Below are 12059 nucleotides of genomic sequence, written 5' to 3'. Positions count from 1 at the left end.
AAAAGAAATCAGCTACTTGAAAAGCATCTCCATTAATACCACAGCTTATTTTGAATACAGCTTTCAAAATGTGTTTGACAATATGCTACAAAAAAAAAAACAATTACGAGTGCTGAGAACAATACAATCAAATTTTCAGGTACGAGATATAATGTGCCCAGACAACCAGAAATAGCATGAAAGTTTACGTTACAACTCGTTTATTCATACTAATTACATCAAACCCGCAAAACACGGTGGATAAACTCGTCAAATTGATGAGTTTCTTCGCATAAATCCCTTCTTTTCTGAGTTCATTTGTACATTTTGTTTCGTCCCGTACACTCGTACAAAGTAAGTCGAATCAATCCGTAGTAGCTGTCAAATCAACATTTGTTATCATAAGTTAAGTCGCATGACATCACAGGTTAGTTCGGTAGAATATTTATACACTCGCATCAGGTCCGTCGCACTCGGGCTCAGATTGGGTACCACTTCTAGTACTGCATTCGGTCCCTCGGTAGTGCAAAAGGTACCCAAGTTTGACACATCGCAGTACACTTTTCACGGCATTCTAGATTACCTTATGAGCCATAAAATTTTGGGCATTTGCAAGGGACATGAAGGTCTTTAATTTGTCTTTGCTCGCATTGTATGTTATTATTCATTACATAATATATGTACGCATATTGCCTCCACTTTTGTACGCAGAAGGCCTTTTCGCGACATCTTATAAGTGAAATTTTTCACATACAAAGCCTCCAGGTGATTTCGTTATACGAACATTTTGGTTGTCTGGGTGTTTGGAACATGATAATTAGAAGTTTGGCTTAATTTTAAAATCACTTTAATATAGCGTACTTTGACCCTAAAATGTATGTCAATACTACTCCAACTTGTTGTCCCGAGACTCGATGCTGTCTCTTTCAGTTTCCCAAACAAGTTCACCTTTTTAACCCGATATTTCATGACATGATTCAATATGTTGAAATTTTACTATATTCTTAGCAAAAATGGCTTTTTCCAATGAATTTTGGCAATATAACAAAAAGCTCCAGAGTTGAAAAAATGTGTTCTTTATCTCTTTATCTTCTATACACGATGGTCAGTTTTAAATCGAGTTAGAGAAAATTTACTATACTCAAATTTGAACAAGATTCGGATTTCACCCATGTTTTTTTTAAATGAAATTCACATTTTACTTGAGCTAGTTCTGACTCGAACTAAATTGGAATTTTTCACACATTGAGTTAAATTGTTATGCTTGCGCTTATAGAGGAAGTTCAACAAGCTTTGATACCAAACAAATCGGAGTTATATTTAATAAATACCATAGCATAAAACAATAAAATATAGGATGGTCCGAATTAGAACAGGGAATTGGAACAGGGTTGGTCCAATTCGGACCTTTTGGAGAATTTTGTACAAACATGTTTAGTCATGTCTTGGTGAGAGATATCACAAAACTCTCTGGGAGAAAAATGTGCGCACTAAATCAGGCTTTCAAGAGAACATTAAACTTTTCATGCCATCCATCGTACTGAAAAGATATGGTCAAAAAACTGTTACTAGCTTCGAGTTGGACCATGTTCCCCTAATAAATTCGAGTTTTCATCTACTTATAGGTATTCCACTGAACAGCTCGAAGATTTATTATCAGTGGTGTTTTGGTGCTAGAGACAAAAAAAAGCTCCGCAGTTTAATGGAATCTATTTTTCTAGCAAATGAATGTCCACATCCCGCAAACATTTCATGATACACTACACCGGTAGCCACTATCCATCCAAGCATCCGTTCTAGAATAGCTACGGCTGGTCGTTCAGGTTGCGTTTTGACCACCCGCTGCTAGAGAGATACATAGAAACAGATCCCGATGATGTCACACCCGACAATAAATTTACCTTTTGTCCTTGGCGCATAAATTATCCAGCATCTCTCGGCACCAGATATCCGCTTCGGTTTTATTGAAATACAGCAGGCTCACGGACTCCCTGGGCAATGGGAATGGATCGCATGGAAGAAGAGAAAGGGAGAAAATTGATTAGTTTGTGTCCAGGAATATGTAAATTTCGATGCAGATCATATCGGCACCGGGGCGAACATCCGGAAGGACTACTTGAATTAGATTATTGGGTCATGTTTCAGGCTGCGTTGTCCTGGATATCATAATAGAGATTGTAATGGAGTTGTTTGGGGATGTATAGAACGTAAGAGGTAAGTAAGAGGATTAAGTTTTCGTTGAACCTAGTTGGGATTTATCAGACCAGATTATCATGTCTGCGAAGGATGTGAGCTGCACATAGCAGACGTTGTCGAGCTTTGTAGGGTGGGTATAGTAAAACTAATGGTAATATATAGCTAGCATCCGATAAGATATATTATAATGTATTGAATTTTATCAGACACCTACAAAAAAAAAATCTTCTAGAATTGTAAGGAGTATTACATCAGAAGTTCAAATAAATAATACATGTAACGGTGGAAGCCATCCCACGCGACCACTTTCGTAAATGAAGATAAATACCCTGGCAATCTTAATAAAATACGTTCGGTGAGTCCTCCAAGAATTCCCAGCGCTACCACTTTGTGACAGGCGGACCGGAAAAATGATCCCGGAAAAGCGGAAAATACAAAATGTCGACAATAATCGCAACGGAATAGACGGGTCTGTTCGGTTGAGCATGTTTTGCTACCTTTTGTGTATGCTTAGGTGTATGTGCATCAGCTTCTCATATGGCTTGGCTTACAACGAGCGACGTTCAGTACAATTTATGCCAGATCCGCCTTTATCCGATTCGATATGTTCGCCGGGGCAGGGTGGGGAATGAATTTCTCCTGTCTTGGTTGGTGGTTGTCTTCCTTGTCACCTTACCCGCCAGGAGGGCGTCAGAGGCAAAGGACTCCTACAATGTTATTGTGCCTTTATTCAGATTCCATGCGGGCATTAGGTGGAAAACTGGAAGGCATTGTAAGGTGTCAACCGACCGGGGTGAAGCCCAACAACGTGTCGTCATCGGCTTTCTTATTGTGTTTGTACAGAATTTCCGAAAACATCCGTTGACAGCTTTTACAAGGGCAAAAGAAATATTTTTGCTGAGGATATTTTGGAGAACCAGAAACCGTACCAAAGGTTTTCCTGGAATGTGTTTCCGCTAACGGATCCCGACCAGTGGTTTTCAAGAGCATTGTTACAGAGTTCGTTTCTCAGATAGCACGTATTTGTTTTGTATTTATTTATGAGGCTTTAAACTTGATTGGCCAGTTCATTAGCCTCAATAAAATATTTAACAATTCTTGCAATAATCCAGTCAACTGTAAGTATTTTAACATTGATTTTTTGTTATCGCTCAATACTACTCAGAACTTCGGCTCGGGCCTCAATGCTGATCCCTAATTTTTGCCTGATGTTATCAATTTTTTTTACATCTTGTTATTATGTGATCTGTGATAAGTTTCTCATTACAAATTTCACAAATATCAGGCGCATTTTTTTGAGCAGGTGATTTTTTGTAATTCTAGAGTGCCCTCAGGGACATCGTGTTAAAGCTTTCTTTTCTTTACGCTTAATTCGATCCTTCCATTTTCCAACATATGTCTTGATAGAGGCTAGATGCTGATGTTGTTAGTTTGACCAATTCAGCTGATGTTTCCTCCAAAGCTGCTCTGCTACCCACTTAGCGATATCTGATCTTGGTACGTCGTGCCCTAACAGCCTCGAAGATCTTCCTCTATTAGCAGCTTGATCAGCCTCTTCGTTTCCCTTAATTCCTGTGTGACCCGGTTTCCGCAAAATATGATTATTGCCGAATAAAATCGACGGATTGTAAACAGGCGTTGCGATTTTTTTTTTGCGATTTCTCATCGTAATAGGCTGTTTTTCATCACGCCAATCTGTCCTGAAACGGCCTACTTTCCTGCACTGAAGTATGCAGTGCGGGAACAGTCATTACGCAACTGAAACCAGTGCTGTAATGATTCATTACGCAACGCTTCCTCATCCTCATTTGAGTTGCGTAATGAATCATAACACAACAAATTTTCAGAAATTTGAAAATAAGGTTGAATGCATTCTGATATAATTTGTGATACCCTCAAGTGGTCTTCTACGAAATTGCAAAAAATGTTTTTTGCAGTTTCTCATCGTAATAGGCTGATTTTCAACACGCCAATCTGTCATGAAACGGCCTACTTTCCTGCACTGAAGTATGCAGTGCGGGAATAGTCATTACGCAACTGAAATCAGTGCTGTAATGATTCATTACGCAACGCTTTCTCAATACGAAACTGTTTTGAGTTGCGTAATGAATCATTACAAAACCATTTTCCAGAAATTGTAAACTGATGGTGAATGCATTCCGATATTATTTCTGATACCCTCAAGTGGTCTTCTACGAAATTGCAAAAAATGTTGTACGTAACTCGTTGCAGAACTCGATTTTTACAGCACTCGTCGTAATTATCGTAAATTTACGACTCGTGCTGTAAAAATCATCAAACCCCCATGAGTCGATGTTCCATTACTCGATATCGACTCATCGAACCATATCCCTTTCGGGACGAACCAGCACAATTGTGCTGTTCGGCACCCATGATATTGAATGATTCTTTAAGCCAATAAATCATTGTTTTACCAAACTATTTTGATTCCGATTATTGGATTATCATTGATACTTGTAATTAAGCGCAAAAACTTTTGTTTATATCGTGTTTAGAAAACACCAGCTCAGGGTAAACAAAATGTAAACAAACACCGTAAGAATTGAAAAAGTTTTATCTGTCGCAACTTTTCAACTATTCGTTTTTTCTAGGTATGCACAGATACTAATCGAGAGTGAAAGAGTCATCCTTTGAAATGGTGAAGACCAAATGTGAATTGATTCACACAGCAATGATTTCTGGAGGGACAAAGTAGGACCAGCACAATTGTGCTGGTGCCGGCACTTACCCGGTCGATGTTCGTTGTGGACTACATATTTTCATTTTCAGTATTTTGATCAAGTTAAGTGGTTGAATCTGATTCTAATGTCCACAATAGTGCATAATATTGTATTGGAACATGATTGAGTGATTACATACGAATCATAAAAAATATGTACCGTACAAGAAATATGTAACAGAAAACCGAGCCACAAATCAACCCAACTTTGACTTCTTTTGACGCAATTCGGCTCTTCCGTGGGATAACCTAAATTTGGGTTAACTGACATATACCTATCATTAGGTAGTTTCCATTTGACAACACCAAACAAAACAACACAGTGCAAAAAAAAATCTACCCAGCTTTCGGGAGACTTCGAATTTAATTATTTAGTGGAGTGGGGGTGTACGAAAGTGTGACAGTGCATGTACTAGGGGCTTGGGAAAAAGCGTGATAGTAAGCAAAGGAAGAATTTAGATAGACTTAGAAACAATGGACGTAATATTTGAATGTCCCCTTGCTTTGATAATCTGGCAATACCATGTTGAATCGATAATCCATTTTGTTGTTCTACAATGCATGCTGGTTCAATATCTGCTATAATATTAATGAAGTTGGAGAAATGGAGCTGAAAACCTTTACTGACTATTTGCTTCTGAACTGCAGAGTCTTTTGAATGGCGTACTATTGATGTATGCAGCCCATACTGGTATTACTTGCAAAAATGTTGTTCATTATGTTGATCTACGAAATGTGCTTTAAACTGGGAAACTTTAAACTTTTGCAGTACTATGAAATACTCAACTAAACTATTAAGCAATGTATGAAGTTCTGGAGTCTAGATTATCCGCTCATATAAAAAAATATCGTTTCGTTTCTTCTATCTTAAAAAATATATTGTCCATATCTTGAATTTTGAGACTGATATATTAAAAAATAAAATCTGGACTTCATTGCCGTGCGTATAGTGTTGCAAAGTAACTAGCTGTATCGATCAAAGTAGTGTGGGCTCAATTCCCGCTTCAGCTCGTTTTTTTGTCAGGAACATATTACGACTGTGCCATTTGGCGTTGCATGGTAGTCCGTTGATTCGTGTGATGCTCCATTCAAAGGTCATAATCGTACATAATACTTTCCAGGAAACATCCCATGGTAGGGTTGACAGCTAAAAGTGACCATGCAAATGAAACGAAAGGGACAACAAAACTTACGAGTATGGTGGAAATTTTCTCGACTTCCCTGAACGTAGAGTATGATCGGACCTGTCACACGATATACACATGCAAAATTGGTCGATTGACAAAGAGAGCTGTCAGTTAATAACTGTTGAAGTGCTCATGAGAAGTTGAGAAGCAGGTTTCTGTAACGTCAGAAATAAGATGAAGAAATTTGATGTTACAGATCGGACTCGATTATCCGGATAATCGAATCCCGGATAATCGAGTCACTGGATAATCAAGTCTCCGGATAATCGAGTCCGACCTGTAATTACTTGCACTTAAAAATGCGTCATTCTTGGTAATCAACGTTCAAGCTGTCGAGCAAGGGTCCAAGGGTCTCTAAAAAAATAAACTTATTTTTTGAGTCTAGTACATGATTCTGAGAACGGCCTTATTGTGGAGGTCAAATAACGCGTATCTATCGAAAAATAAAAACTCTAGTGGAAATAAATGGTACAGTACTAAATTCGGTTTTCATTTATTTATAAGTATTCCACTAAACAATTCGAAGGTTTATTATTATTTTCAATTTTAATTTATATTCCATAAATTATTTTTCAAAAAAAAATCTGATATAATTTCTGAGGATATAAACAAACATAGCAAAACCAAGATGGTTTGGTTGAGACAATTCGTTTTCACACATGTTTGTTACTCATTTTTCTATGACGTAGACTGGTTCTTGAATTATAGCGATAAACGTCATCGTCACCTTATGCTTTGAATCTTAGAAAGAATGTGAAGTATTTTTATACCTCGTACATTATTTTCGATCCATTTATAAAATATCATATGTATCAATCATATGTAATTAAAGTATTTTTTTTTTAATTTTAATGTACATAAAAAAAAACAAAATTATTTCTGAATTTTTGGGTCACCCTATTCCACGAAAGAGCACCCTAATGACGAAATAAAAAAATACGGGTCCAAAATTTTTCAAAAAGGCATGACTGGAACAATTTTCTAAAGAAATAAAAATAAATATATTTTTTTCGAACATCGACCGCCTTGGGGACGGACCAGCACAATTGTGCTGGTCTGAATTTGACCCTAAAAAGTTCATGGATTACTAGAATAGCCAAAATAAAGAAAGTATTGTTCTACGAGATGATGAGTTTATAAGGTAAATTTTGAAATAATCACTCAAATATTGTCCGTCCCGAAAGGGATATTAAATATCAAATTTCATGGTTACTATGATGGTCCCTTCAAACGGCTTTCCATAGGGTGCCGGTTCCAATGGTTGTAATGTACCAGTAGATTGGACTATGGCATAAAACGAACATTTTTCGATAAAAACGACATGTGCTATTTTTCGTGGATAGATCGTCTCTAGTTTAGTCGATTTTCCAAATTTCAGCTGTTTATTTTATCAAAAAGTCATATAAATAATTAAGTTTGTGCAAAAAAATTGCTCCCTTGCACCAGTAGTTGCCGTCGTGTTCCAGTAGTGGATCAACGGATGGAAGCAGTTTTTAAAATGGATGTACAAAAATGAAGAACAGCCCTAGAGATGATCTTTATGCTTCATTCGCAACATATTAATTGCTGTTCCGAGGGAAAAATGTTAAACCTATGTAAACAATTACTATTGTGTTTAAAATTCCTTGCATCATTCCCGAACGTCTACTACTGGAGCACTAGCGCAACTACTGGAACACGTGTACCAATAGTGGCTCAAGCGATTTTATGTTAAAAAATTAGTTTTATCACTCTTTTTATATTTTTCCCATAAATTACAGGTTGAAATCTTTCTGTTGACGCCAAAAGATCTCTGTTAAGGCTTTTCGTTATTTTGTTATGATTTTTTATAGCTTAAGTAGTCCACTAATGGCACCGGCACCCTACCATTGCTGTTCCATGACTCGATATTTCCATGAGTCGATGATCCCTTCAATATCGACTCATGGAGGGTTGACTGTATTTCCATTTTCCAGTAATTTTAGACAGCTTTCCGAGCCAGACAGAATGACGGTGTGTTCCTTCGAAGCGTATTTCACAGCTGTAGATAAGGCTGTAGCTTCTGCCGAAAATAATACTGAATTGTGATGGTAATTTTTCGTTCTATAGGAGGTCCAGGACCATATTATACCACATCCAACGTCCGAATTACATTTGAAGCCGTCAGTGTAAATCGTTTCGAACGTGGCATATTTTTCATTGAGGATGTGGGTCACGATTGCTCTTGCTTTTATAGCTCCTTGACCAACTTTTTTGCTTTTTTTTAACAGTCCAGTCGATTGTTGGTGACTTAACAGTCCACGGCCTACGGCTGATACGACAAAGTTTTTGTACCAGAGGAATATTTACTTCTGCTAAAGACATCAAAGCTGAGACATTTAACCATAGCCAAGACAATTCGTTCATTAAGTGGAAGTAGACCACTCTCTACAGGCATATCAATTGCCGGTGATGTGCGAAAAGCTCTAGATGCCGTTCGTTAAAGTTGATTAATTGTTGATTGATAAGGCTTGACACATTTTGTACCGAATAATTCTATCCCATATAGCATCTTGGACACACATATGGCATTTCCTATTCGCCGTAAGACTTCTCGACTAGCATGATTTGAAATGGCTTTGATGAAGTTTATTCGCCTTTTGACTGATTCTACGACTAACTTGCGGAATTTTTTAAACGTGCACCGCTTGTCTAGTTCAACGCCAAGAATTCTCGCAGAGGGCACATCTCGTATTTTCTCCCCATTAATTTTGATTTCAAATCTGTTTTTCTTCATTTTGGAATGTTTCCTCTGACCAGGGATGGGAAATGTACTGTAGCAAACATTTACCACCTCAACATTCACATTTTTCTACACGACCATCAAAATTCAAAGCAACCCATCCAACTAACATTCACTCATTTAACAAACACCATTATGGCAGTTTTATCCAGCATCATGTTTTATAACATTTTAATAATTTCCATGGCCAACCATTGTTAAAGCATTGTTCACACAAAATTAGAGAAACTTTAAAGCATGTCGTTAAATACCAACTTTATTTTTCAGCTTTAAAAACGTTTTACAAGCATTTAGTTCAGCTTTTATACGGCTGGTCTAAAAATAATTAAAGACTAGTAAAAACAAAAAAATATTTTTCTAGGCACTTTATAAATGTAGTGTGCACTATTATTATGATAGTATAACAATCTTATTTAAAAATCGCCTGTATACTGGATTCGAACTCGAGACCTTCCAATCGTCAGCGGTATGCCTTGCCATCTGCGCCATCCTATAATTGATGATTATACCGTCCAGTGCAAAATATAAACTTTTCATAGCTGAATATTGACCATGTTCGAGCTTCTATTCGACAACGTCTAATCAACACATGGTACGCTAATCTACAACTGAACAAGCATATTGTTCAGCTGCAGTTTAGTGCTGATCCAAGCTGAGTTCAGTCGGCTATTTTTAGCGCACAGTGAGAAAATTTATGTCGATGTTGGTCAAAATAATGTTTATTTACACAAAATAAAAACAGTCTGAAATGATTAATTTAATTTCATAATAAGTTTTAGTTTGTTCAAAAATGATTAATTAACTTTAATAATTTTATAAATTATAGTTTGATTATTTTTTATTTGTATTTTTCATAAACCTATTACATATGCATTGAAGTAAAAGTTCACTGCATGAATATATTTGAATCATTTGAAGTGTTAGTCCTCAGAACCCACCTAAATAGAAAAATATTCGAATATCTTGATGCGATTTTTATTTTCGGAAATGGCCAAGTAAATCATTTTTCTTAGAGCGCAGTATTTATTCAGTTGTGAAGAAATGTCATTTCAAATGTAGCTGGCTATAGAAATTTATTTAATCAATTCTGTCAAAGAAATTTCCATTTTTCTTGTACGGAAAAACATCCCGAGCAGGCGAAAAAAGCTTAGCAATAGAAAATATAATACGGATAGCTTAAAGTGATATTAACTTGAAAGATATATGATATAAAATATCTGGAAATGATATCTTAAATAAACTACTAGAACAAAATTGGCATGTCATATTTAGATTCTGCAAGATTTTACCAATAGCTGCGAGCTATTCATTAGATCTGCGTACATCAAATTTTTCATAGGTTTCGAAGTTCCAGGAACAAAATTTTGATATTGTCTTCAGATATTTTATCTCTTATGTCAATCAAGTCAATATCACGCTTAGTTTGTCAGTACTTTGCTCCTACTTGCAATTCTTAGCTTAAATGTTTATTTTTTTTTCACAATAATTCTGCATTTCTTGAGACTAACCATGTTTATTTTCTGAGCAGCTATTTCAAAAGTTTTAAGAAAGCATAATTTATGAGCTTTGAAATCCATTCGGAACTCAACACGAATTTCGGATATTTTGTCCATTTTATGAAATTTAGCTATAGTGTGATCGCTTTTACAATCACGGTAAAAAATCAGCACGTTCGATTGAATAGATTGATCACTTGACTCAATTCAAAACATCAATCACCATGATTTGAAGAGTTCTAACTTTGGATTTGCTCTACTGTCTCTAGAACTAGACTCTGAAGTGAAAAGTTGTTGATTTTGAATATTATGTCTTTTGTGTGAAAGCAATCATTGACAGCTCGTTGTAGAAAGTGATTGAGATCAATTCAATCCCTTTCAACATATGCGAGTTGGTGTCGAGGTAAGACACTAGACTTGCACTCCGAAGATTGTTGGTTCAAATCTAGGTCAGGCGGAAAAGTTTCTTTTAACTTTTTTTTATTTCAATTCAAAACATGCAACGTTGAATTCAAGTGCTATTACCTTGATTTTGTCAAGATTCAACAGTAGTGCAAATCCAAGTGCAGAACTATTGAGAGAATGGTGCTTATTTTTTACCGTGAAGGCTTATATATTGCTGAACAATGTGTTTGTTAATCGTCATTTTGGCCTCTATTGGATCAACTGTTCTTATAATATACTGAAGCTGAATTAGGATTTTATAAGATACCTATTTAGCTCTTATTCATGCTTATGTTAAACATGTGGGAATAGCTGAAGTGCGACGCAAGTAAAACGTTAGTTCGACTTCTGAATATCCTTTTATACATATACATTTGTTTAGTGGAATATTGGCTTTTTAATTGGGGGAAACATGTCTTGTTCAGCTCAATTGTAGAACAATCTTGACTAGTCGAATGAGAATCTTTGGAAACGTTTAATAAGTGGCGATTCAACTTTTGTTCATTCTAATGCATAACGTTGAACATTGATCTAATATTGTGTTAAAAAAGCACCTTCTCAGCTCTTTATAGAGCAAATTTTTTGTTCAGCTGCCATTACCATTATTGAACAATAATTAAACATACATGCTTGTTTGTGGCTCTGAATTGTTAGTTGGGCATGACCGTTCAAAACAAAAAAATGTCACGGTTCTTCAAAAGTGTAATCTTCTTCTTCTTAACGTTTTTTTCAAACCCGAATGCGAAATGACTCGTGCACAGTGGTGACACGATTTTTCCGGTTTTCGGGGTTTTGCATTTTTGCTCGTAGAGGTAGCATGAAATTGAACTTGTTTATTTGTATCGCAACGGAATGATTGTGCTCTTGCTATTAGCGCTAATAGGGGCCCAGATAGCCGTAGTGGTAAACGCTATTCGGCATGACCATGCTGAGGGTCGTGGGTTCGAATCCCGCTGGTCGAGGATCTTTTCGTAAAGGAAATTCTCTCGATTCCCAGGGCATAGAGTATCTTCGTACCTGCCACACGATATACACATGCAAAAATGGTCAATCGGCAAAGAAAGCTCTCAGTTAATAACTGTGGTCTTCGTTACCTGCCACACGATTTAATCTAGCAATTGAAAGCCGGTGTTTTTACCCAATTTGATTCACAAAGAAATACCACACTTAGTGTGAATTATAATTCATACTAATTGAATGAACCTCGATATTTGTACAGAACGCAACGTTCTTGACTTTACTTCGGTTGTTGTGCT

The 12059-nt window shown here is 36.5% G+C and overlaps 1 protein-coding gene across 13 annotated transcripts in view; it reads right to left on the bottom strand.

Annotated features, from left to right (window-relative positions):
* Positions 1-12059, bottom strand: part of LOC5566541 (cytochrome b5 reductase 4) — a 228340-nt gene that overhangs the window by 8858 nt on the left and 207423 nt on the right. For all 13 annotated transcript variants that reach the window (XM_021853238.1, XM_021853236.1, XM_021853237.1 and 10 more), the window contains exon 5: positions 1881-1970. In XM_021853238.1, the coding sequence (XP_021708930.1) occupies positions 1881-1970 (90 nt within the window). The remainder of the gene's footprint in view (positions 1-1880; positions 1971-12059) is intronic.

Source organism: Aedes aegypti, chromosome 3, assembly GCF_002204515.2.
Source record: "Aedes aegypti strain LVP_AGWG chromosome 3, AaegL5.0 Primary Assembly, whole genome shotgun sequence".
Classification (NCBI taxonomy): Eukaryota; Metazoa; Arthropoda; class Insecta; order Diptera; family Culicidae; genus Aedes; species Aedes aegypti.
The sequence above is the reverse complement of the archived record's forward strand: the minus strand, read 5'-3'. Positions and strand labels throughout refer to the sequence as shown.